The 27,004-nt window shown below is 37.9% G+C and overlaps 1 protein-coding gene across 1 annotated transcript; it reads left to right on the top strand.

The window, feature by feature from the left end:
- The first annotated feature begins 244 nt into the window (after positions 1-244).
- GFRAL (GDNF family receptor alpha like) lies at positions 245-24,014 on the top strand. The gene is made up of 10 exons (XM_018077845.3): positions 245-267; positions 1,675-1,748; positions 3,497-3,631; positions 10,028-10,474; positions 11,178-11,234; positions 11,830-12,157; positions 14,080-14,339; positions 17,227-17,325; positions 22,848-22,929; positions 23,927-24,014. Exons 1-10 carry the CDS (start codon positions 245-247, stop codon positions 24,012-24,014), a joined length of 1,593 nt encoding a protein of 530 aa, XP_017933334.2.
- The last annotated feature ends 2,990 nt before the right edge of the window (positions 24,015-27,004 follow it).

Genomic DNA, 27,004 nt, shown 5'->3' with positions numbered 1-27,004 from the left:
TGCCCCATCCGAGCGGGACGCACCGGGCCCTGCGGCGGCGGGCGGAGTGGCGAGGCGCGGTGTGGCAGTGTGGCGGTGTGGCGGGGCGGCCGGAGTGTGAGGCGCGGTGGTGGCGGTGGGAGTGTGGCGGCGCGGGTGTGGCGGCGCGGCGGGGCGCTGGGCCCGGCGGGGGCTGAAGGGGCGGTGCCGCTCCCGCCACCTGCCGGCTGGCGCGACCTGCGGGGCTGCACGGCCCCGGCCGGCCATGGCCCGCGCTCCTCGCCCTCGGTAAGTGCGGGGGGCGGGAGGGGACCCCAGCCCCGGCGGGACCCGAGCCTCCCCGTAGCTCCTCTCTGTGGTTTCCCCTTTCGGGTCTATCCCCTCTCCTGCTCCCGGTGAGCCTCCCAGAGACCTGTCGGGATTCGCACCGGCTTGGGCAGGGTCCGGCAGCCCGGCCCCGGGGAGCGCCTCTGCCGCAGGGGTGAGGTAAGGCACGGCAGGGCGGCGGTGAGGAGCCGAACCGGTGAGGAGACCCACGGATGGGACGCCTTGTCTGAGTAAACAGCCACTTGTTTGCTGGCTGGAGAGTGCTGGATGCTGGCAGGGCTACACAGAGGGCTGCTGACACTTCCTTTGGGTTTGAGTGGAGAAACAGGGAAAATCAACAAAGCTGGGACAGAAGGATTTGGTAGAAGAGAATACAATGAGAAAAGTATATTTTTACTTCTGGTGGGGTTTTTGTTGTTGTTGTTTATTTATTTATTTATTTCTGTTATTCCCCCTCTTCTCAAAACCCCACTATTGTAAACTTGTATTCCACTGTCAAAAATATTTTGTATGTAGTTCTTCCCGAGCTCTTGTTACAGTAAAATTGTCCTTTATTGCTTTTCAACTATATTCAAAGTATATTCAGCTATATTTTGCCATTCTCCTTTGGAGCTAGCTATCTTGTTGGTCTTGCCATTGGATAGAAACCACAGCTTTTTTTGATGTTATTCATTATTACCTGCCAGAGAATAATTCTGCAGTCTCAGAATTGGGAAATGTAATTCCTCCATTCCTCAGTTCCCAATCTGCAAAATGCGGGTGCTAAAATGTTCTTTTTTTTCTCCCCTTTTCACTTTAGACACCAAATTCTACAGAACATGGAATTTTACACCTACACAATGAATCAATAGTCACTTGCATAAAAAAACAGACATCTGTGGAAATTTAAATATATGTGTCTTCTTGTCAAAATGGGTCCCTATAAAAGTTTTAGCTACTAAGGTGCCCTGAACTCTTTTAAGCAGGAAACAGTCAGTATTCCAAACACTTGAGTAAATAACAAAAGTGAATGACTAAAGTAGTAACTGTAAATTTAAGCAATTATATAAGCTATAGTACACTGGATTCTAAAATCATATAGGACAGTGTTTCATGTATACTTCTGACAGTGTACCCCTCCATATTGCTAAGGAAACAAATGACACATCCATAATATATCATTAGACCTAGCAAAGCCCTTTCTTTGACTGAATTGCTTTCAATCATTGATTATGCTACTCAGCTCTTTATTTTGCAAAAATATATCCTTGTTTTTGTGGGCACAGTTTCCAGGTGGGTTTGAAATAAGCAACAGTCTTAATCCTTAAAAAGTAGCAGGTGCTGCTAGTTGGCTGCTCAGTCAGTCCTACTTTGAGTATCCATTTTCAGCCACTGCTCCTCGAAAGCTGTTGGAACAGGAGGGAGACAGCAGAGTCTTTGTGCTGCAAATCCTAATCAGATGCGTAAATCTTCTGTTATGTCAGTACCTACAAAATAGGCAAATGATCATTCAGCAAAGTACCTTTTCTTAATAAGTTCCTGCGTTTGTAATTTTGTATTGTCTTATATAGAGAGTCATTTTCACCCCTTAAGTATTTGACAACGTTTTTTCTTCTGTCATCTGAATAAATAGTGAGTAATTTCACAGTTAGACCTTTTGGAGACAGTCACAGAACTAAAATGTTGTCTTAATCAGCCAAAATTGTTCCTATGGGTGGGCCAGCTGCCCCTTCCTCAATGTCAAGAGGCAGGAGCTGTTTCTATCAATCGGTTTTCAAGGTTGACGTACAAACACAGCCTAAAAGAGTATTTCAGGCTGGAAGTCACTGAAATCATCAACAGTCTTGCACAGATCTGAGAACTGGCAGGAATATGCACAACTGAGGAAGGATTAGCACTGGCTATAATAAGCACATGTGGCCTCTTCTTTGGCTCGTAGGGACATTAGATGCTGTTGTACCTGTAGTATTAAATGTTGTTTTATATTTATCAACATGCATCCAGAAAGTGTTCCCTACAGCAGCACTATTATATCACTGGTAAATATCATTTCCAGAACGGATGTCATCACCTCTAAACAGTACTGGCTCTTTAAGATTATTTAGATGAATATTTTATATGTAATTTCTTACCCTAAAATGTATCATTGGAAAAATTTAATTTCTCCCGGTAGGGTCTGGACAAGTCTTGAAGGAATATTTCATGCCTCTTGCACATGATGTTTAAGGGATTAAACACTGCTGGAAACTACTCAAATTCCATATGAATTTACATAAACATTTGGGGGGGGGGGAAGGACACTTGATCTAGAAGATGCTGTGTCCTTCAACAACTAAGGAAAACATTCGCATCAGGTGTTCAGCAGCTAGTTTGATAAAGCCTGAAATCAGTGTCTGAAACTTAGTTTTATAGAAAATAAAGACATGTGGTTACAATTTAGAAGTTGTGTTACCATGGGAATGTTGATGAAACCCCAGGTGATTTTTCTTTTCTTAGCAAGGCAATTTAATTTTCTATTGATAAGTCACAGGTGGTGATACTTTAAAATTTTTTACCTTGAAACCTCCATATCAGTCCTCAGTTTCAGAACTTTTTTATGCAATTAACAGGCTCAGTGCCTGTTAATTGCAGATAAAGGGAAGCAGATAAAGACATAAACTGGGGGGTGGTGCTTTCAAGAAATAATGAATCTGTGAAGTAAAAACAAAGAGAGTGAAGAGTACTCTATTATAAAATAAAGTTGCATTTATTGTCTAACAATTGTGTACCTGTCAAATCTTTCACATAGTTTATTCATAGGAATTCCGGTATAATCTAGCTTGGTGAGATTTCATGCATATAAAATGCTGTTTCCTCTGAATTTTATACTGTTTTTCTTTCTGTAATTTATTAGGGATCTTAGAACTGCAGTAATTTCTATATGTCTGTGCACTGATATCATATATAGCTATGGTTGATGTTACAATACTGGGGTAAAACAATGCAAAATATGCCACACTGCAACTTCAGAAATTTAAATTTAATTTTCCAGTTGCAAAACTGAGGAAAAGATTTCTTCTGTTAAAAAGTAACTTGACAGAAAACTTGAATCTATAGATAAACTACAGTAAATTATATTTCTGTAATCTCTAAAAAGGGAAAAGGTGTAAAGGAAAAGGTCAGTACAATATCTACTGTATTAACTATATAACACTGTATTCTGTTTTCACAGTTTTGTTCATGTATTTCACATGTGTATCTACTGTCCAGACTACTGACTGTCTGCATTTGAGGGAGCAGTGTATAAATGCTGCAAATGGATGTGAGAGTGTCTGGAATGTTGTTGAAGATGCCTGCAATATTTCAGGTAATTCTTTATGGTATACACATCTTTATTTTGAGTTGTTGTATCATACATATTGATAGTCTATCACAGTATTGCTGTGGTAACTGAATGAATCAATGAGATTTCAAAGAGAAAATTACGGCAACAGACAACTTCTGAAATCCTTGACAATGGCCAATGCTATTTTTAGTAACAGTCATATTGTCCTTTCAATAAGGTGATAAATGAAATTTCTGCACTATGAACAAAGTCAGAGTCTGAACCAAGTCAAGAAGTCTGAATTCAGCAGAACTTATACTCTTATGGGATCCAGTTAAAAAAAGCCAGTGTGCAGCTGGAAAAAAGTTCCAACTTTGTTTTACATAATTTAGAAGAGTTGATCTGCTCCCTCCCTGGAGGTGTTCAAGGCCAGGGTGGATGGGGCTTTGAGTAACCTGATCTAGTGGCAGGTATCCCTGCCCATGGCAGGCAGGTTGGGACGAGATAATCTTTAAGGTCCTTTCCAACCTAAACTGTTCTGTGATTCTGTAATCTCACACAATACCCAAAACAATGTAGTAGTTACTTAAATTCTTAAATATTGCACTACAATAAGAAAATAATCAGATAAAGAAAACCTCAAAGGAAGTTGTGTTTTAGGGAGGCACACTGTAATTCTTCAATGAATAGTACCTACGTGTCACAGTAATTCACTTGCAGGCGGTGATAGTATGATAAAGTGCAGGTTATGACATGGTTAAGCCTCCTTGAATTGTTAAACAGATTCTCGCATAAATGAGGGCAGAAAATCAGTCTCTTTCTCTGTTTATTGCACTTCCAATATCTGATGCTTTATTTCCAAATAAACTATGTTTTAAGTAGGGAAAGACCAGTTATTATAAGTTTGACCTGAAACTCATCCTAATCTCTGTGGTTGTTCAGATGAAACTGTTCCTTTCTCCAAAGGCCTGTTATCTTCTTGAACAGTTCTTGGCTATCATTTACCACCTCTCTCTTCCTTTAAATCCGTCCAAGACCTTGCTGTTGCATTTTAAGTGTTCATCTTCCAGGTGCTGTTGCACTATAGTCTGATAGTGTCATTAGACCAAGCTAGTAATGACACCTTTTTTGACTGTTAATGTCAAGGGCCTTGATTTGCTGCTACATTGCTACATAAGCACTAGGAAATGATAAGGGCCAGGGACTCTTTTCTGACTGAATTCACCTGTCATGGGCAGGATGTAGAGGCATCTGTATCTCCATGGAAACTTCCCTTCTGCTTATAATGACATTATTTGAACAGAACCAGGAATGTTGTGATGCCGTAATCTGTTCTGAGCCTCAGCTGCAGCAGAGTTGACAGTGGGAATGCCCCTCTGTCTGTCTTGATGTCACGACCTGATCCCACGTTTGTTTGTGAGGGAAGCCAGGCAGCAGAAGTTGCTTGGCTTCATGGTCAATAAGCCATTGCTGAAACATTCACCTGTAGTGTAATCTACCTGAATGCCTCTGTCTGTCTGATTTGTTGCATAGATTTGATGGCCCAAATGTCCCAAGGCAATATTTAAAATAATTAAAACAGAAAATTATCTGAGAGGTCCTTCTTAGTGTGTCTTTTTCCAGATACTTATCTGCTTTGCAGATAAAAGTATCTGAATACTTTTAAGAATAGATGGACTAAATGAAAAAGACATGATAACAGTTACAGCAGTCCCCAACAGCATTTCCAGAGTCTTAGTTTATAGTCCTCTGAGTCCTATCCTTCTTCTACCTTTTGGGCTTTTTTGGTTTGTTTGTTGGTTTAGGGTTCTTTTTTTTCTTCTGTTATTTCACTGAAAAAAAATAAATATTTCTGAGCTCTGATTTAATGAGGAGTATAAATTTTCTTAATTTTTCTGAACTGAAAACATCTGTGTTCAAAGAAAAAACCTCAGATCACTTAAATTTTAAGGAATCTCATTTTGAATTAGATTTGGATGAGTTCAGTTTTCTTACAGTAACAGAATATTGAGGTTGGAAGGGATCTCTGGAGGTCTAGACTGTGGTCTCACCAGTGCTAGAGAGGAAAACTATGGACTTTACTCTGCAGTCTTCAACTGCAGTTCCCACTGAGACAACTGAAAAGCTGACTATGCAAGAACAGAGATTATCACTCTGGAAGTGTCAACTTCTACTCTGTCATGCTTCTATTTGTGGTCCCGTGTACATCAATTATGTACTTATAAATAAATCTAATTATGGGTAATGGTTGCCAAATATTAGGTTAAGTGGGTATTTTTTTTTTGGAAATGCCTTGGAAGCATATGTGTAAGATAAAATATATTACCTAGAACTAATCACTGGTAAAACAGCAATAATTGAAAACCAGCAATAAAATATTTTCTGCTGTTCATCACAGCTGAATCAATACAGTGTACACACAGACCAATACTGATAATAGATTATTTCTACACAATTTTCCAGAAGTCAGGCAAGGGAACCCCATAAATCTGATGTGCTTCCTGATTCTGTCTGTGCCGTTTGTATGTTCATAGCCCCATAACCTTCCCCTCACCCCTGGTTGTCAGCTGCTGTGACTCAGCTCACAGCACATGGGGCCATTCTGAACACAGCCCTGTGTCTGACTTCTGACCATGACATGTTAGTGTCGTGAACACAGGTGAGCTAAGTGAGACTGGGGTGCTGTATAAGATATACTGGGTTTTGTGGGTTTTATTCTTCTACCTCTATTCACCTCCACCCTTGAAGTGTCCTCGGGATCTTGAAGAAGAAAGTCATAAATTTTGTCAATAAGCTGATTTTTACTCAAGCCCCTCCTGATCTTTGTTGTTCTTTTTCTACCCATGAAATTCATTCTCCTGAAATTCTTCTATTATCCCTTACTCACTTGATAAAACACAGAGGAGAATATCTGCCCACCTTCTTGAGCCTCCCTAGTTCCCATGTCACCATATTATTTCCACCCTAGTTTCTTGGTCAGCGAGTATTTTATATGCATGACCTTCAGTAGACCTTCTGATCTCCTTGGCTACTGAAAGTGTGAGGTCTAAGGGTCAGGGTCATGCTCTACTTCTGAAAATGCAGGAGACAAGTTGAAGATGCAGCTGAAGAGATACAGGCAAGCCCAGGCACCGTCACCACCTCCTTTGCTAATACAAGGGGTGAAGTGGGAACAGAGACTGAGAACTGCAGCTCCTGCTGGCCTGTGACATTCCCCTGTAGCAGTGCATTTTTTGATACGCCCCCAAACCCTCCTTAGCAACAGCAACTGAAGAAAGGGCAGTGCAGACACAGTTTGAAAAAGGGGTGGCAGGATGTGGACGTGCATTGTGGAATAGATGATTCTCGTTCCTTCGGGCGCAGGCAAAATGCAGTTTCCTCTTCCAGAACTTTGCCTAGATTGCTTTCCACTGCTATTTGTGACAGCAACATATAAATGATGTTAAAACTCCAATCACATTAAATCTTGCCCATGGTGGTAGTGACACATAGCTTCTCACTTTTCAGTTTTACTGGAGTGCACAGTCTCTGCTGCTCCAGGCTAGTGGGGAAGCAGCAAGGCAGGAAGCCAGACAGCAGCATTCACAGGGCAGAGAAAATAGCCAAAGTGCTTGGTAGATTAAAACTGATCCTCATGCTGCCCTGGGATCTGGTTGGATCTCATGAACCATGTACTCCTTGTCTGACATATTGCGAGACACTATCTATGAGGTGAAGAGAGCAAATGTGCTGGTTTGGGTACCTGCTTACCTGTTTTGACAAGGTAGCTCATGGCTTTAACAAAATAAAACTTTCTTAAATGGTGTTAAATTGCTTCTTATGTAACATTCTGAAGTAATGTGTAACTTTCTTAATAATAAATAATAAAATACTTTGAAAAACTTTCAGCTCATAATGTGGAGAATTGATTGATTTACCTTTTTACAAAAACTAGTATATGCTCTTTGTTACACATACAAGGAAAATATGACCTGGCAGCCTGTGGGAGTGTCTTTGTCATTGAGTCCAAGTGCACACACAAGCAATGAGCTTAAAACTGGGCTGGTAAGCTAGGGCTTCTGCATATTTTTTTATGTTAACTTCTCCTTTATTTTTATTAAAAAAAACCCTAAAAATCACAGTATTCTTGGACTAATTTAAATTTGTTATCATTCTCAGACAATGACCTGGTTCTGTAGAGTAGCTGTCCAAGGGTATATCCAAATGGCACTTGTAGGCTCATGCTATCCTGACATGAGTTAGAGAATCTGACTTAGTGCTGACATCTCCTCAGCCTGGGGTTAGCATCACCATTATCACAGGACTAGGTCTGCCATCTGTGTCCTCTCCCTCACACTCTGTTACACGGCAGTGCCTTAGCCTGCACTGTGAATTCCTATCCCTATACCAGGCACCTCATTTCTACATAGGACCAAGATCAGTCTCTCAGGGCCTCAGTTCAGAACGTGCCCCTCCACTCCTTTGCACCTTTTCAGTTTGGTCTCTGTGCCTCATCTACTTATAATAAAAGGTATGCCTTAAAGGTTTTATGTACCTTGTAAATGAGAACAGATATTCTGGCAATGGGTCAGATGAAATAAAAGAAGGGAATATTGTACTCGCAACTTTATTATATTACTCTGAATATTATTTAAAATTTGTAAATTATGACAGGTTTTCAAACAAAATTAAGTGCAAGCCATCTTCTGTTGGCAAAGCATATTATTTTTGTGCTTCAATTGAATTGTTTTATATAAACATATCACTTAAGCGCTCATAAACATTAACAACATTATAATTTTAATGGTGAGTTCTAATAATAAGTGCAAGGCAGAAGACACTGTTGGATGTAATAGAATCATCCAGGTCCGGGCTGATGATTACCTAGAATTAAAAACTGTGTCTGCACTACAGACAATATCTGTAGCATCACAACTTTACTTGGGAAACAGTGCAGCATTAATAAAGGTAACTAAACACAGTTTTAACTATGAAGACCAAACTGAGTAATTTTGTAACCCCCATTTTAACTGGATTCAAATTTCTTTACATATTTCTCAAATCTGAGAATTCCTCTGCCAAATTATTTTTGTCTTTTCTATGATATTCACACTCCATATAAAAGAAATGCCATATCTACTTTAAAATAAACAAAACCAATAAAATGTATGTGATAAATTCAGATAGTTTCTAAGGCTCTTGCTCAATCCACTGGAAAGCAAGAGTGAAAATACAATGTGTGTTGAGGGCTACTCATTGCCCAAGGAGGTTTGAGCACCACTGGATTTAGGTTATATATAGACAGATCCAGCCACCTTATGAAGGGGAGTGTGAGGAAATGGGGATGCACAGTGGTGCAGTTGTGTCACATTGTGTTGCAGGAGCACCTTTACTACATCTGGGAGAGGTTACTGGATGTAGGAAACATAGTCACCACCTTCATAAAGCTGTACATAATATGTAAAATGCATCTTTTAAAATTTCTGTTGTAATCAATGGGCCCAGCTCCTCTCAGTTTATTTTATTATTCTGAGAAGTCTTATCCCTTCAGAAAACCTGTCTGTAATTGAGAATTACTCAGTGGACAAAGAAATTGCAGTTTGTGACCCAGTGTCTCCTGGCATAATGATTAGCAAAGCTGACACAAGAGGGCTAAAATCAGCCAGTGAATGAGAGTTTGGAATGCTGATTCATGGCACTGATCCATTACTCCCTGCTGGCATCAAACAGCATACATCAAATAGTAGTAGAATATATGGCTTTATTGCAGGGGAAATAATATCTTGATCTGTTACTCCTTTCCCCAAACAAGAAGGATGCATATCTAAAACTTGACATTGATGTCATTGGAGCAGTTGCTTTTGCTTCTAGCAAAATGAAGTAATTTTATATTTTTTTGCTGATTGAGATGACATTTCTCACTAGCATAGGAAAAAAGTTCATATGGAGTTACACTAGTGTTGAGTTTACCTACAAAGGATAGCATATGGTGTTGGTAGGTACTTTCATGAGTAATTCTCCCTGTCTAACTTAAATTACTATTTCAGGTAATGAATGAACCATCTGCTGGCATTGTGATTTTCTCTTTACAAATTATACATTGGATTAAGATGATAATCCATGATATGTCCTGTCTGTAGGTGGTTAAAATTATGTGAAATGTATCCCTTTATATGCAGTAATTTTAGTGAAGATTTCTTTTACTACTATTTTGCAGCTGAATTGTTAAAGGGGACTGTACTATGCAGATAACAGCACACAGTAAGCATGAGAAAGATTCATTAGTCTGCAAGAGTCTGAAATTATTCTGTGTTTACCTACAGCTCAGAATGAAACTAGGGCTGTTTCATTCATTGTATTGCATTAAGACAATTATCCTTTTCCTGTGTTTTGTGCTGACCTGTGATGATGCTCCATCTTCCATTTGATTTATATCTCTGTTTGTACCTATTTGTACAGAATATTTGGAGTCTTTCTCAAGATCAGACACTGAACTGAGTTTTAGGCAGCACAGAAACCCCAAAGATGAAAGGCACTCAGAAGAATTGGAGAATGATTGCCGTATTGCAAAACAACGCTGTCGAGAGGACCCTTCCTGCTTTGCCCTGTACAGGAGCTTCCAGAGAGCATGCCAGGCAGATGCAGCAAAGTGCAGGTTTCCAATGGTCAACCAGGAGTGTTTGTCAGCATGGAAAGAACTGATGAAAACAGTGCTGGGACAGTGCAAGTGCTCAGAGCCACTTCAGATGAGATGCATTAAAATATGGAAGGGAATATTTAACAACCGTTGTTTACAATACTCTCAAGAGAGCCAAGCTTCAGCACCCAGTGGACATGATGACGACAGTGATGATGATGACTATAATGCTGATGTTGATGATGAGAAGAATCTGGTCACTGACACAGGTTAGTGTTATTCCAGCAGTCTGAATGCTTTCATACATAACAGTAGTGTCCACAGTCAGTAAAAAAGGTTTTCTTAATCATTTGCACTTTAACATTGAAAATGAGTTCATTTTAAAAGGCCTGTTTATAAATGAACTCACAATATGATACAAAAATGATAGCCTGGGTGCAAATACTTCTGTCCTTCAATATGTTAATTTGATACAACCTGATCCAAATCAGTCCATTTTAGCTTTTCTTTATGACTAGAAACAGTATAAGACCATTAACAATAATTTTCTAATAGCAAAAATTGTCGGCTTGCCTTGACTTTAGGTCATGACAAGCAGCTGGTTCAACTTGAAAACTAGTCCACTGATGAACACATTAAGGCCTCTGGCTTTTATTTATTCACAAGAAATCTGACTTTATAATGCAGTAAGCTCTAAGAAACTCTTCTTGAGTTCACAGGTTCTATAATTATGTAAAGAATGTTATCAGCAGCCTTTAATAAACTGTGCTTTGATCCCAGAACTTATAAATATATGTAATAGAGGGTTTAGAATTTGTTAACGGGTTCTACTCAGTGAAACTAATTTGTTTTATTCTTGTTCATTTTTACTACTGGCACTATACAAGCAAGACAGCCAATACTTTAAAGTTAAAAAGCTAAGCTGAGACATTATTTATGACTTATGCCTGTATCTGTGTCTTTTTCTTCTAGACAATATTAGTATGGAAACCAAATTACAATGGGGTTTATCTGCTCTCTCAAAACAAGGTAAGTCTGAATTTACTTATGAATCCTAATAAATCATTTTAGTTCTATTTTCAGATAGTGTACAATGTACCTCGAGATTGAAACTAATACTTTTCATTCAGATGAGTGAGCAAGGAGTCAACAGATTCAACATAGTTTTAATTAAGCCACTGAGTAGATAAGAACTCAAAAATGCCAGGTAATAATCATGATCCTGTTAAATTTACAGAGGAAAATCTTATCCCATAAACATTTTAGGGGCAGAATTTTTTTGATATTTTTGGAAGGTTTACAGTGCAGTCTAGAAATATCTAAACTAACTTTGAAAGCACAAAAATGCCGTTTATATTCTCTCCTTCATTACTTATTACATAGCCTAGCATAACAATGGAGATCTCAGCAGTTTCAGGAGGGTTGCTTATGAGGGCCAAGCAGTGGAAAAGAGAAGTATGAAGATTACACAATAGGCTTAAAAGAAGCATTGCTGAAGAGCTGGATCAGAATTTTTGGGAGTCAGACTTGTTTTTACTGGGAATGTTGCAGAGAGGGTGACTACCGGTCATCACTTGAGAAAAATTTTCTTGTGATTTCATTTTAAAACTGTTATTCTTTTTAGTGTACACAACAAATAGAACCTGTTTGGATGTGAACAGGGAGTGCGTTGAAGATGAAGTATGTAACAAACAGTTGTCCCTGTACCTTAAAGTTTGCTCAGTAAATAAGAAGTGCAACATGGAAGAATGTCAAGCAGCCCTAAGGTTCTTCTATCAAAACATGCCTTTTGAAGTTGCTCAAATGATGATATTTTGTGATTGTATCCAGCATGATGAATCCTGCCACAGAGCCAAAGAACTTCTTCATGGCAAGCCCTGTGCAGTTACTGCAGTTCAAGCCCCATCGTGCCTGAATGTAATCCATATGTGTGAAGAGAATGAATTGTGCAGGTTAGTAGTAGAAGTATTTTGTACAGTAAGGTGCTTTTGAATAATGATTTGGTCAAATCGTTTTTATATATATATGCTTTATATCTCATCTATAACAAAATTATTTTCTGCACTGAATCTGCTGTGTTTGACATCTTCACAGATGTTTGCATCAACTGTAGTAATTCCAGAAGTAATTTCACAAGTTAACTGAAAAGATTAATTTTCAGAAAGGTCTGGAATCTGGTGATGGTTTTTCTTCCTCCTGTATCATGACACATAACACCATTTCTGCTGGACAAACAATACTGTTGCATATTTTCATTACCACTTTCTTCAGATAACACCTGCCCATCTGCCCCTTTGCTCTCTAGCAGTTTGCCCAAGTGGTGCAGCAGACCAGATGAAGTTTGTTTGGTTAATTACCTTTTCAAGCGCAGAGTCTGACCCTTTGTACCCAACAGCCGTACAACCAACTTGGCCTGTTCAGAAAACTTTTGTCTTACTCCCTTTGTCTCCAGCATACCGATTCTTGCAAAAAGTTGGCCTGAAACATGCACAGACCACTAAACTTATGAAGAATAATGCCCTTTCAAGATTTTATTTTATGTTTAAAAAACATGCAACAGGATTAGCCCATATTTGTAGTTCTACTTAATTGCCACCATTTGTGGATGGTCAATTGGCCCACTTTGATTTTCAGTTTAGTTACCAGTTCCCTTGTGAATTAGACCTGAATTTTGGCTCAAAGCTGTGCTCAAATTAACCTTCAGTCAGCATACCAGGAGGCCAAAAGATGATTTTGGTTTTGTACAGATTATTTAGGTTGATGCCAGTGGGAATTACCTCTTTTTATGTCAAAAGAATTGGGCTACACATGTATGTCTGTACCTGTGTAAACATGTAGTATCATAATTGAAAATTTCTGAAGTCCCCATAATTTTGGGAACATTAATGTTTCCTGGCACTGACAATAAGTGCATATAATGAGAAATTAATCTATTAATTATGGCTAGGCATATCTATAAATCAGGAGATGAATAAAAATAATTCCTTAGAACAGAGGTGGCATCTGCTTTGAAAACTTTGCTCGTGTAATGAAAATATTTACAGAAATTTCTTAGCCAGTATTGTAACAGTTCATGCTTTTCCATGTGACTTCCTTATAGCCATTACACAATATCAACAGCAAATTAATAACCTAATTTTATGATTAAGGAAAAATAATATCTTAATGTACAATATACAAGAATTTACCTTTATCATCCCCTAACATTTAATGTAAGTGCTAAGAAATCTACAGATTTCTTAATTAATAATAGATGTTTTCTATTGTCATATACAGTGCATTAAAGGCCAATTTTATTCCATCCTAAGAGCAAATAAACTGAAGATTATTGATCTGGGAAACAAGTTATTTCTTCTTGTAATTTATCTCCGCTATCAATTAATCTTTAAGTTCAGTTGAATTACTTTACACTTTCCTGAGCCTTGGACATTTTGTATTTTGTTAGCATTCAGGGGGACAAGGGGTTGACAAAGAACGTAGACTATTTAATGTAAAATAAGTTGAGTGTTCATTCTTCCTTCACACTGCCCAACCAACTGATCCATGAGAACAGCACCTAGTGTGGTTTCATTGTGATGACTGGTCTGATTCCTCTATCGGCATTTTTTCTGAGTATCAGAGACTGTTGGAATTCACACTATGCTTTGCTGGGGAAATCTCCACAGGTGCTGATTAGAAGAGCAGTTGCTTTTTCTCAAAATCAGAGCAGAAATTAGGCTAGCTATCACTGAATATTGCAATTTTTGAAGGCTTAAGTGGTAACTTGGAAATACACTCTATTTTAGTGGTGATCCTTAAATGTCTTTTCTTGAAATCACAGTTTTTACAGTGTCATTGTATACTTCTTTTCTTCTTTTTTTTTTTTTCCCACCAGGAAAAAATACACATCTTTTCGGTCAAAGTGTTGGAGACACGTGACAAAAAAATGCTATGATGATGAAGCTTGTCTTGAAACTTTAATCAAGGATGACATGCCCTGTTCTGCAAATGCTGATTGCAAAGCAGCCTACATTAGCAACTGGGGCACAATGCTGCACGTGGAGTGTACCTGCCAGAATCTGCCTCCCGTGGAGCAGTCTTTGTGCAAGCTCTTCCATCACATGCTTCACAGCAAATCCTGCTTCAGTGAGTTACGTGAGTAACACATAAAACCTCTAAGAATAATTAAAGAGTATTAAGATGCTGGCTTTCACCAGATCTTTACTATATCTTTGATACCACAGATTTCAGCAAGATTTATAGCTGCAGCTTTTTTTTAAAAAAGTCCAAAGCCTTCCTGTCATTGGCTTAATGTTGTACTTTGGTACACTGTTTTTTACAAATAATATGAGGCAGGATGTTGGTTTTCTTTCTTTTCTTCTTGGAGACTAAATATTAGTCTACCTTATGCTTATTGAGCAATAGACTTCATTCCACAGAAAATACTTCAATTATTTAAATAGGACTTTATATAGGAATGGAGGCTTTAGAATTTGGTCTGCTTTAAAAACACTGGCCTTAACTCAAATGAAATGCCTGCACTTTCTCAGAACCAGTATCACCTTTTATGTGCTAAATAAATCAGCTACTTATTTTTGTTAAATATAAAGGTCCTTGTCAAGTCTTTAGTTAAGAGAGAATTGCTAATGCAATAAATGGCATTGGGAAAGAATATTAATGTTTTAGTCTGAATCTGGAGTGTGCCTTTAAAGCAAAGCTCCTGTTTGTCCCCACTCATAGTGTCGTGGGTTACATCATGGTGTGGTTCTGCATCACAGGGTGGATTTCTTGGATTCCTGCAGCTTAAAACTGCAGGAATCAGTCACCTCTGCAATGCTCCAGCTACATCCAGATTGTCTGGTCCATTGACCAGATCAAGGATCAGAATATCCTCCTCTCAAATCTCCGATCTATTACACTAGCTATTTTGCTATATAAATCCTCTTAGGATATATTACCTGTTAGTGCATCATACCCTATGCCAGTCATCTTCTATATGTAATTATATATATTCTCAAACTAGCTTGAGAGGTAACTATATCTAAATATTACAATGAAGAGCAATGGCTTTTTCATAGTTCTATCTATGGACTACCTTTTGAAAACATACTAATTGTGTACATTTATTTCATTGAAGGAATTAGCTGCTTTTTTAATTCTAGTGACCAAAATGTTACCACTGATAAGAGTGTAATTTTCTTTCTTGTCACTCAAAGTCTATCCAGAAATTATGATAAAGTTGCTGAAACACTGCCCTTAATTTAGTTAATCATTACTCAAACTCAGACTCTGAGAAAATATTAAAAATCATATAACAACTCCCCTGAAAAAGCAGGGGACACACTTAGATTTGAGACTACTGGCAGTGATTTTGCTTTTGAATGTTACTTGTTTGTTTGCTTTACAGCTGAATTTAATGGTCCAAATGAGTGAAGACATTGTTGTATTAGTTATTTCTTTACCTACAAAACAAAAAATATGATCCTCATGTCGGAATAATCAAATAATTGCTCATGAGCTTTGCCATTCCCTGAAGCAGCCTCAGGATAAAATGGTTTGAGGTTATTTTGTGATTGAAACTTCCCTAACCTAATTGAGATTGAAGAACAGAAGCTTACATGCTCATGGGGTGTAACAATTTCCTGGTAGTTAAACAAAACTCATTTAGGGAAACAGGACCTTGGGCTGAGTAAAGGATCAGTACCTACTCTATACTTGCAGGTTATTGTGAATCTTGCTGCTTTTTTTTTCTAGATGTCTAGTTGTAATGCAGCTAAACTGATGATGGTGATGACTATGGATTTTATTATAAGGCACAATTTTAATACCATTATCTGCAAGGCAGCTCAGAGACATGGAGTGACTACTTTGTTGCAGAGCCCACCCATCCCCGTCTGCTGACTCATTCATCTGGCCTGAGTGTGAACTTTGGATGACTTTCACTCTTACAGTGGCAGTGATTTTTAACTCTGAAGTCTTTCTGAATAGGCAAATACCCAGGGCTAGGAAAAGGGATCTTTACCTCTAGAACTGGTGTGAACAGACCCACAAGTGGTGTTTACACCATCTCATCTTCCTACTCTTGTATGGCACTACCTTTGCTAGGAGCAGATGCTCTCGAGGCTGTGCTTACAGGATTACATTTGCTGCAGACTCAGTAAAAGGCAAGAATTGTGACTGGCTGCTATATGAGGCAGAAGCACAGTGTGGATCAGTGCCAGTGTAGGATTGGTGTCACAATAGGAATAGGCAAAAATGTCAGTGAGAGAAAGCTAAAATTGAAGCTTCCAAAATATTTTAACTCTGGGTTGTACTTTTGGATCTCACAGAAAAAAAAAATAAATTGCAGGTAGGTTTATCTATTTTTTATTTGGACAATGTTCCAGGTTGAAAATGTGAGCCTTTCTTATATTGTTTTCATTCCTAAAGGGAATAAAAATTTCTCAGTTTGGAGTTCATGTGAGTGACCATGCAGAGTCTTGTATGGTTTAGCTTCCTGCTCTGTAAACTGTTCTACTTAGGTAAACCCTCTATTTTTCATTTCATTCTATTTTTCATCAGCAGAAGATGCATATTTTCAGATACGTTCACGAAATTATGCCCACTACGAGAATAGGCCTTTGTGAAAAAATGTATTGATGTCTGTCTACTCAGAGAATAAACTCTGTGGTTTGGAAATTACTTCTAAGTACAACCCATTTTTCATCACTTTTATATTGGTTTGATGGGCCCAATTCTTCTGGTGGGCCTATTTTTAAAATAGTTTATGTGAAAAGAGAACTTAAGCTGTTTTGTGGCAGAGAATATTTTCAAAGTGTGCTTGTCCCCCATAAGACAAACTACATGGGAGGTTTAACTGAGATGGGAAAGGAAAAACTGTTATGCACTCATTCAACTTGTTCATGGAGTATCAGTAAGCAGTATTTTTTAAAACTCCCTTTACAAATTCTGTGGTGGTTATCAAAATATCAAACTGCAATAGTCACCTAAATTATTTTTTTTAAGCAATATTTTGAATGGGTAATTTCTTTCCAATATTCAGGTCAAATTTCCATTCAGAAGAATGGTTTTGGCTGGGTAAATACAGAAATGCCAGGGAAGAAGCCTTCTGGAGCACAGCTCCATTCTTCTGCAATTAGTGGTGAGTTTGGGCAGATCACTCCATAATTTCCATAGAAGTACTCTTGAAATATCCCTCATGTATGATAGAAAAGACTAAAGGTTGGGTCCCTTGGGTGGGTTCAGGCAAGCGAGCTCAACCTCTTCCTATCCTGTTCAACCTGGATAGCTCCCTACTTGTTTGGCTTAGCTTATATAACCACAAAATAAAGTTAATGAGACTGAACCAATTTCTCTGATAAGTGCTTTTGAAATAGATGTCTCACGATCACTATATTATAATTGGGGAAAATTAAGCTATTAAACCTTCCAGAGCCTGACTCTCTGTACAGTCATTAGAGAGTAGTAGTCGTAATGTGTAATACAAATTATTAGCTTTGATGTCATAACTACTTTTATCTCTCTTGACTTTTTGTAGTAGTTACAACAACAAAATTAGGAACCTGCAGTAAGTGGTCTGAAAAGGGGCTTGTGTTATGCTTCATCAGACTTTACCTTCTCATACTAAAGAAGGACACGCAATTGTGGATCACGATATCCCATGGGCTGAAGAGCTATATCTGCTTTTATTTCAATGCATTTACAGTAAGCAACTAAGCAACATAAAGTTAAAGGATACTGAATTAATATATAAATTTTCTCATTGTTGAAATAATATTATTTTATATTTTCTTTTGAGGGACCCAGTTACAGAGTGAGAACACTAAAGAGCTTAATGCACAAATATCAACTCTAATGAGAATGACCTGTTCTACCTTGTGGAAGACAGATTGCAATACTCCAGACATTACTAAAAATTAGTTTCCAGAACGGGTCATACAGAACACTTTAAACAGTGAAAAAAATAATCCAGTCTCTGGATGTAGTACAAAATGAAGGGACTTCTATCCTCTCCATCCTTCAACTATTGCTGAAGTGGGCAACCTGGGAAGTATAATAATAGACTAAGGGAATGGGATTCCTGAGACCTGTATATAATAATAATAATGAATAATTAAGCATTTGGCCGTAGTGTTGGCATTAAAACTACTTAAGAATTATGCATGTCATCCAAGTGCTCTGTGTAGCCAGAGAAGAAAGTCAGGGACCCTCAAAAGAAGATTAATCCTATATTTTCGGACTGCATTTTCTGGAAGCATGGACTTCTTTTTACCAAGTACAGAGGGAGCCTGAATCTCTTGCTGGAAAGAGACTCTAGTGGTTAAATAATGCAAGTCATAATACAAGAAATCCTGCTCTAAGTAAGAAAATGCAAAATGCAAGATATTTCACCCCGGGACTAGTTCTAACTGCAGACCCTTTCAGTGAGTAAAATATATTATACATTTCCCTCAGGGATTCAGATAAATATTTGCAAAAAAAGCAGCCTGCACCCAGTTAATTCTGTTCCCACTGAAGTCTGAACACTTTCCAAAACCCTGTCCTTGAAGTCTTAACAGAACTTTGGATGGCCTTAGAAAAATAAAAAGAACGCTGACCAGCCTAAACTATACAATAAAATATTCCTTCTATTGGAGCTGTCATGTACTAGATGGGGACTCTCTAAGCCATAAAAGTCTCATAGGAAGCCAGGCAAGGAGAACAATTTGATTCAGGATATCTACCTGATGATAAAAACCACATTGCAAATTGTTTCATAAGTCCCACAGCCAAAAAACTAACCCAGTATCCTAGTAAATTTGCTAGTAAATGTGCATTACTCAGGCTGCAAAGGGAGTTATCATCTTCACAAAATATTTATCTTTAATGAAATCAAATCCCAAGAAGAATCTCAGGGTGCAGAGGCAAAACAGTTAAATTGTCCAATATGGCCTTTTGTGTGTGTGAAGGCTTTTGAAGTTATTTGCTTCTTGGCTATTTTCTGCTTGGAAAGCAGGAGATACAATCTGCTGATGTCACTACAATAAAATATCAGAAGAAACCTTTACTTAGTTTGTCACTGAAAGATACAAGAAACTCTTTCACCAGTTGAAATGAATGACCATCTACAGATGACCATGCTCAGAAGAAAACTCAATATTTCTTCAGCTTTTTCTTAATTTTTTTCTTCAAAAAATAGCTTACTGTTCAAAAAACCAGATTTCTCCATTCTACTCAGCAGCGTTGTGAATCATCTCATTGGGTAAGACTGCTTTAATAAAAGGAGTCTTTCATAATAAACAATAAGTCTGAACATATATACATATATCCAAATATATTTGCAAATAAATAGAACTGCAGTAGTTCAAAAAATATTATTCCAGCTTTTGGTGTAAAAAAATTATACCAGGATTCTGTAAAAATCTTGACTGGATCTAAACACATTCCCATTCTCAGGGGAGAACAGGCCAACACAGTCACCTGTGGGCTGATAAAACTCTCTTAACAAGATGTGATATGGTCAGAGTCATGACCATGTAAAAGTTAAGGACACTTTTGCTGTAAGCTTAGGTGGGGCCAGAATTTTATGTCATTTTGGAAACAATATCCAAAAATTATTCCATTTTTGGAAAAAAACCCTGATAAATCAAAATTTCTCCAAACTTCAAAGATATTTCATATCTTAATTATGCATTTTCAGCCTGGTTTTGACTTTATCCTATGCAAATTATCTCCACGATTTTACAGATCCACATAATTTAAAAGATTGCTTCCCACACTTTAATTTGAAAAATTAAAAGTGTGTGAAGATAAGCATTGACATTCATCAGCACAGAGCTTTGGAGCTAAGTTAGGGGTTTTTTATGGAAGAGAAAGCAAGAAATACAGAATGTTTATCCTGTTCTTGTGAGATACAATAAAATTGGGCTTGACCCAAGACTGTTGAAATTAATCTCATTTTGTCATAAATTGTAGTGTTATATATTTTCTGCTGAGGAGTTGTGCTGTGCTGAGTATCTAGATAAACAAGTAATTGGCAGGGTTTATCTATAATTATACCAGCTGCTGTGGGAACTGAGATTAGTTCAGCTCCAGTGACTTTAATTTGTAAGGTATGAAACATTGTCCATCTGACTGTTTTTTAAATGTAGAAAAACGCCTGTGACAAGCTGTGGGTAGCCAAGAAACGTCTGAGCACAAGCTGGCATGATGGTCGATGAATATGCACTGTGTATACAGAAGCAGGTAGATTTACAATAGAGTGTAATCCCACTAATTGTTCCAGCTGTTGACCCACAGTTACCCTCTACCAAGCCTCTTGACTGGAAATGTCCGTGTGTCTGTGTAGGCAGCTCCAGCTAGTGCTTCAGTGGTACCTACAGCCCCAGTCGTCGTGTCCCTGAGGACATCATGCAGACACGGGGGCCCTGCTATAGACCTGCCAGGAGGTGAGGAGGCCCAAGAGTTTCTCATGACTACAGGCCACCTCCATGGCACAGAGCAGCGACCCCAGCACCTCACAGCCCCATGGAAACGCCAACCATCCACTTGTGTCTCTGTACATACCAGTAGTTTAACCACAAAGAATATATAAAATGCAGAATTAGCTTTTCAGCCACAAAGTTTTGCCTTCTCCTGGCCTCACAAATTTCCTTCCTTCTCTGCAGCTCTGAGAAAATACATGGTTTCTAGCATGATCTCATCACTAACATCCTTCTTTTGTTCCCAACAGAACTTTATCAACATCTCTTTTACCAGCAATTCACCAAAAACACAACATTTTTTAAGATTTTGACAAAAAAAATAGAAAAATTTCATTTCATTTGATCATTTAAGAGTGCTTTTTTAATCAAAATGAAACACCTCCTACAAATTTTTGAGAAAAATATCACAATGTTTCAGTGGAAAATTATTAGCCCATTTTTAACTACCCATGGCTGTTATTCCTAAAAACTTGTAAGGTGTAACGATTTTCCTAGCATTGTGGTAAGTGATGTACTTTAAAAACTTCTTTTTGCCTAAAATGTGTGTGAAATTCACTTCCACTTCAAAAAAGCAGGAAACTGTTATTCCTACAACTGCTCCTGCACTTGTAAAAAGGTTTTAAAAATGACTATGTGCAAAATTAAGATTCAGAAACTGAAAAAATGCCTACAAATTACTCTTTTGCAAAAACTCATTATCTTAAAGAAATGTTGTAACTTGAGAGGTGGGCCAACTGCTGATCTGGTTTTTAATATATGTTTTTAGCAATCCTGCTCTGAGACGAGAATGGACCTCACACCTCTTTCTTCAAAAATTCACCATGTTAAATATCTTTCAATAGATTGCTGGAATAAGTGTTATGTTCGTTCTGTGCAACTTGTGATGGTTCAATCATTGCTTTAATTTTTGTTGTATTGGAAAACTTGAATTTGAGGTAGTTTTTTGAGACAGAGCACCATCGTACCATAAAAGCCAGGCAAATCCAACCCCCTGTTCAACTCCTTGCTTGCCCTGCTGTAGAATAAATATTCACTCTCTTACTGGAGCTGCTCCAGCATCCAAACAGCCTGTGTTTGTATTACACTGTATGCTACATCTGCTGCATTTATGCAGTGTATACAGAAATGTCTCATTTAGGGTTTGTGTGTGCATATGCACAAACAACACACAAGACATATAATAACTGATAACTTATTCAGAGACCAGAATTTGGCCTTCTCACAGCCCAGATAAGTGGCCCAGTGATGAGGCCAGGAATCCATTTCTTCTTCAGTGAATGTTTCACCAGCTATGTAAGGTAGAGCAGCTAAGGCTCTCTGCATTTGAGTTTCTATGTAAATAAAACTTATTTGATTGTATAAACATGACAGAATCAGTGCAACAGGAAAGTCACAGAAAGGTCTCGTGGTTTTTGTTTGCGGCTCTGCATTTATGCCCTCCTGTCAAGTCATCTAACCTCCACACCTCTCCATACCATGTCCAGGGCTTCCATTACACTCTCAACTGAAATATTTCCTTCAGAATATTTGATCAAAACTGATGGATTCATTCCTTCAGGAAGAATAAGTTTCTCCTCATTTGGAAAACAAAAGTTGAAACAGCTCCCAGTTTTTCAACAGCTGGAATTTTTAGCACATAAGCCACCTAAGTGACTTTTTGGTGAGAAGCCTAAGAGAAAGAGGAAACTGCATGGGAATGGGGCCCAGAAACACAGTTTAAATCAAAATCCCATTTTACATTAATTTGATTCTAGATCAAGTATTGCTGTACACTGTAATTATTGTAATATGTGAAAAAGGAAAAGAAGGCTAGAAGGCAAGTAGGAGCCAGGTCTGCTCTGATACACAGAAAAAAATTAACATTTTAAAATGAATAGGGAGAATACTCTAAAACACAAATCAGAGTAACAAGCTGTTCCCCTGGAGCAGAGTAAAAGGTAGTGCTACTCCTGTGAAGTGCTATTGGAGCTGGTATTTACTAAAAGAAGTCTGAAAATTGCTTTGTACCAACTGGCGAAGGAAGAGTCATTCCTACCATTGTCATACCATTTTAGGTGTTTTCCCTACTTTTAATTACTTATGTCAAAATTGATAGCTATTTTAGCTTACATATGTATGCATTCTAGTTCAGATCTCAAATCTGATTCTTATTACTGAGAAAGTAAACACTTCATGTCTGTTTTCTGTTTTTTACTTTTAGGTGAAACAGTCTACATTATTGCCTACTCCTCCTGCATAGCTCTCATATTAGGAATAGTCCTGTTGACTCTCCTCAACATCAGGTAATTTGATAGGGATATTAATCACGGGTTCTAGGAAATTGGAAAAGCAGAAAATAAAATGTTTTGACTTGGTTAAGAGGTAGACACTGCGTTTGTCTTTAAAAACAGTCCCAGTGATGGAAAGAACTGACATTGTGGGTGTCAGCAGGGAAGAGTGAAATACGATGCGTATCTACAATGCCCTCCATTCATGCAGAGATCCCAGGCTTTAGGAGGTTTCATTTCCTGTCCCATGGTAGGGGAAGGTGAAATCTGAATTCAGAAATTCTGTGAGGCTACCTTCCTAGCCCCATAGCAGGCAGCAGTAATGCAAAAAGGAAATGAGAATATTCAGGATTATAACGTATTTAGAAACCAAACCATGAATGCTGCTATTGTAGTTAATATTCTTGCCAAATGCCATTTTTGCTGATAGGATTCTGTGAACAACACCCATCATCCCCACCATCCTCCCCTCCCACCCCCTGCCCCATATGAGAAACTGCCCATACACCAATGCTTGGTAAGAAAACAGAAATGTGCATTCACTTAGTTAAATGAATATGGCCTTTTCTTAAATGATACATTTTCTTGGACCAAATTAAATGGCCAGATTTCAAGAATTACACTGTCAGATGATAGGTAACAGAACATGATGTAGCAGGAGCTATATATAGTGGAAGGGATATTGAGTCAAATTTCATTATTAAATTCAGAGGCAGATCAAAGAGGAATCACGTAGAAAAATGCAGAAGGCAAATCAAGAATATATGGGAACAGAGACTTCCTCTTTAGGTTTGCAGTTACAGGAATATCAGCATATAAATAAAACTCAGATTTAAAGAATACAGAGGATGGAAGAAAGAACAGTGCATTAATAACAATGAAGCAAATTATTTTTTACCACAGTGTTCATCATAAAAAGAGGGGAATTTTGCCACTGATTTCAATTAAGCCAGAGTTCAAAACAAAAGCTGTACAGTTTATTGTTGAATACATGCACATTCTTTGTTTTCAGAGCCTGCAGAACAAAATATGAGTCAAGAAGTCTCTTGCCAGACCATTCTTCTGAAACATTTATGGCCCATTATAAAAGTCACAGATGAACTACTCTGTTGCTTATGCTTTTTAAGGCTATTCTTGAAAGCCAGCCTGTACAGATGTGATAATAAAATATATATTAGAAAAACTACTATAAATTACGGAATTTTGTAGTTAGGAATACAAAATATTTTTATATTTATTAGCTCATATAAAACCTTTCACAAGCCAAAAGAAAAAAAAGGTAGAAGTGTGCTCTCTCTTATTTGCGTAGATTCACAGATCTGTCCTGAGCTGCACATTTCCTATATTTTTAGATGCACATGGCAGTGGTATAAATACTGCATCAGCAGTGGCAGTCTTTGAAGCCTACCCTTCTGATCTCAACTCATCTGGAAGAAAGAAAAAAAATCAAGTCAAAAACATTTTAGAGAGCTGATAAAGAGCACATTTGTGATAGGTTTGTACACTAGGCTCCCAGATACCAAGTACCTGATGTGGTATTTTTAAGGCAGCAGTCACAGGTAGGCTGCCTGTAATTCAATGGTGGAGCACTTGGGGGCTAGGAGAAGATCAGGATTACAACCCCTTTCAGATCTAAAATGACTATCTGGACTACTGCTTTGACCCCAGAATGTTGTTGCTGGAACTGGTTTTAATTTCTCCTCCAATATGCTTCTAAAAGAAACGAGTGAGGTTTGCCACGTTTAATACAGTAAGTTTAGAAAGCATTTTTTGGTCTGAATGCCCAGTGGAGAGAGCCACTTGCTTGGGGCTGAAGTGCCTGCTTCTCAAGAGAGAAGCTATGACCCATCTCATTATCTGTGTTTCCTATTTGTTGCCTCTAGGAAAGACCCGAAGTGCCTTATTCTCCCCTTGCACTGTACTGGGAGTCATGGTCCCTAACACACCGTTCTGGATCCCACTTCCTGGCTATGGGCTCTGGACTTCTCTCTGTAGCTGAGTTGTTTGGCTAGATTTAAGCTTCTATTTGTTACCAGTGAGTGGTCTTTGTCAAATCTTGGTAACAATCTGGTTCTGGTGAGCACAGGATAATGCACTGGCATTTCTTATTCCACTGTTATCAATGAGTAGCACATGTATTGTCTTGTTATAATAGCATCTGATTAATTAATTTTATTTTGAATGTGATTAATTTTAATTTTGTTTGAATTATCACTAAATGTAATTCAGCTCCAGTTTTGACTATGACAGATGACTGATCTAGGGCTAGAAATTTATGTGATCAGAAAAGCAGGGATCTCTACTCTTCAATGCGACTTTTGCTTCTTACTTTGGTAGCTTGTGAAATGATTAGTGTGAGAGCAAAATCTTAAGTGTGCAGTTCTGCTGGGGAGAGGTTTAGAAATTTTTAACAATTATTAAAATATGCATTTTCCCTGTCTTTATCATCTGCATAAACCAAAAAAACTTGTTCTTGTTTTGCAGTCAAATGTTTTGTCATTACTAAATCAGCATTTGGACAAAAATTCAGAAACAGAAAAATGCAGTTATTTTGTTAATTAAAAAGATCTCCTTTGGCAGTCCAGCAATTTGCAGCACTTAGCTCACCTCCCAACATAGAGGTATTTTAAAGTGGTATATTCATATTCTTCATCTTAAAACTGTGAAGTAGAAAACTGAAAATACTGTTGAGAATATGTTCTCATCAGTGTTGGGTAAAAACATTTCTTTATGTAGGAAATGTACTTACGACATGAACCTTGTGCTGGTTTTCAGTCTGACTTCAAAAAACAGTGATACAATGCTGAAGCCTCCATGTCACAAAATTTGAAGAGAGCCATTTAAATACAGATTTAACTAAACTTTAGTCAACCACAAAAAAATCACGTTCTTAGAAGCTTTTTGTTTTCTAATTATCTTATACTTAGACACTAGAATTCCAACTCATATATGTGCTTAGACACACTGACACTCACAAACAAATATGTAGAACATATTTCAAACTGAGGGTAAGTATGTGAGTTACTCTGAAAGACAGCAAGATATTTAGTGGCTATTGTGTTGCTTCTGTGATTTTACAGGCTCTCTTCTATAGAGATGAATTACATGCTTAATGGAAAAAGTACATTTCCTCCATTATGCATGCAAAAAGTATTATTGTGATTCATATTTCGTAGTGATACTGCATTCTGTGAATTGTATCTAGGTGTTAGTTATTAAATAAAGGAATTTCTGCTGGGATGATCTGTATTCAGGTGATCATGATTAAACTCTGCTTCATGAACAGTTTTGTGATCATAGAATCATAGAATTGTTTAGTTTGGAAAAGACCTTTAAGATCTTTGAATCCAGTCATGATGGAAGAAAAGGCAGTATTTTTGTAAGAGCTTCATCATTAAAAATGTTTCCCCTGAAATATGACATCTTCCCAAATGAGGAAAATTAAGTCTCATTGATGACTTGGAATTCCCAGGACACAGGGTCATTTTGGGTAAGGATGTGGCATTTATCCCCTTTCCGTTGGAGCCAGGACTTTGCAAAGTGAAGACATGAAGATTGATAGGGCTAGAGGAAGAGAGCATAAATTTTTGCCTTACAGCACTGTCATTTGAAAGGGGGAATACCGGGTATTTTCTTTGAGATTGTTTATGCATTTTATCTAAAGATTGTTCCGAATCAATTGTGTAGAGTTTTTGAGACAAGTACACAGAAATAGCTCTTTTTTATGCAGTATTAAAGCTACAAGGCTGTAAAGTCCAGGTCTCCACTTTTCCTGTCTTGCCACAGTGAGTCTTGAATTCTTCAAAATGAAGATTTTTTTCTTGGCCATTCTCACCTGTTTGTGTGGTGAGAGAATGAGCTGCTTGGACAGACAGACGTGAGCTTGACCTTTTCAGGCTGTTGTGGCAATCGCATCCAGGTACTCTGAGTTAGATGTCAGATCAAGCTAGTAACAGAAGATGGATGGGAGCAGCATCAACATGGTCCCCAAAATGGTGCCATAAAACATAGAACACCATTCAGTTATCTCAAAAATTACTGTGGGTGTCTTTCCACCAGGGAAAATACAAACCATTGCATTCAAACTAGT

The sequence above is a fragment of the Manacus vitellinus genome, unplaced genomic scaffold (genome assembly GCF_001715985.3).
Source record: "Manacus vitellinus isolate BGI_N305 unplaced genomic scaffold, ASM171598v3 scaffold_4_pilon, whole genome shotgun sequence".
NCBI lineage: Eukaryota > Metazoa > Chordata > Aves > Passeriformes > Pipridae > Manacus > Manacus vitellinus.
The sequence above is the reverse complement of the archived record's forward strand: the minus strand, read 5'-3'. Positions and strand labels throughout refer to the sequence as shown.

Excerpts from the sequence above, each read along its gene's own strand:
- GFRAL (XM_018077845.3), top strand. The coding sequence starts at position 245 with ATGGCCCGCGCTCCTCGCCCTCG. Across the intron at positions 10,475-11,177 it reads GAATCTGGTCACTGACACAG|ACAATATTAGTATGGAAACC; the intron begins GTTAGTGTTATT and ends TTTTTCTTCTAG. Across the intron at positions 14,340-17,226 it reads ATCCTGCTTCAGTGAGTTAC|GTCAAATTTCCATTCAGAAG; the intron begins GTGAGTAACACA and ends TCCAATATTCAG.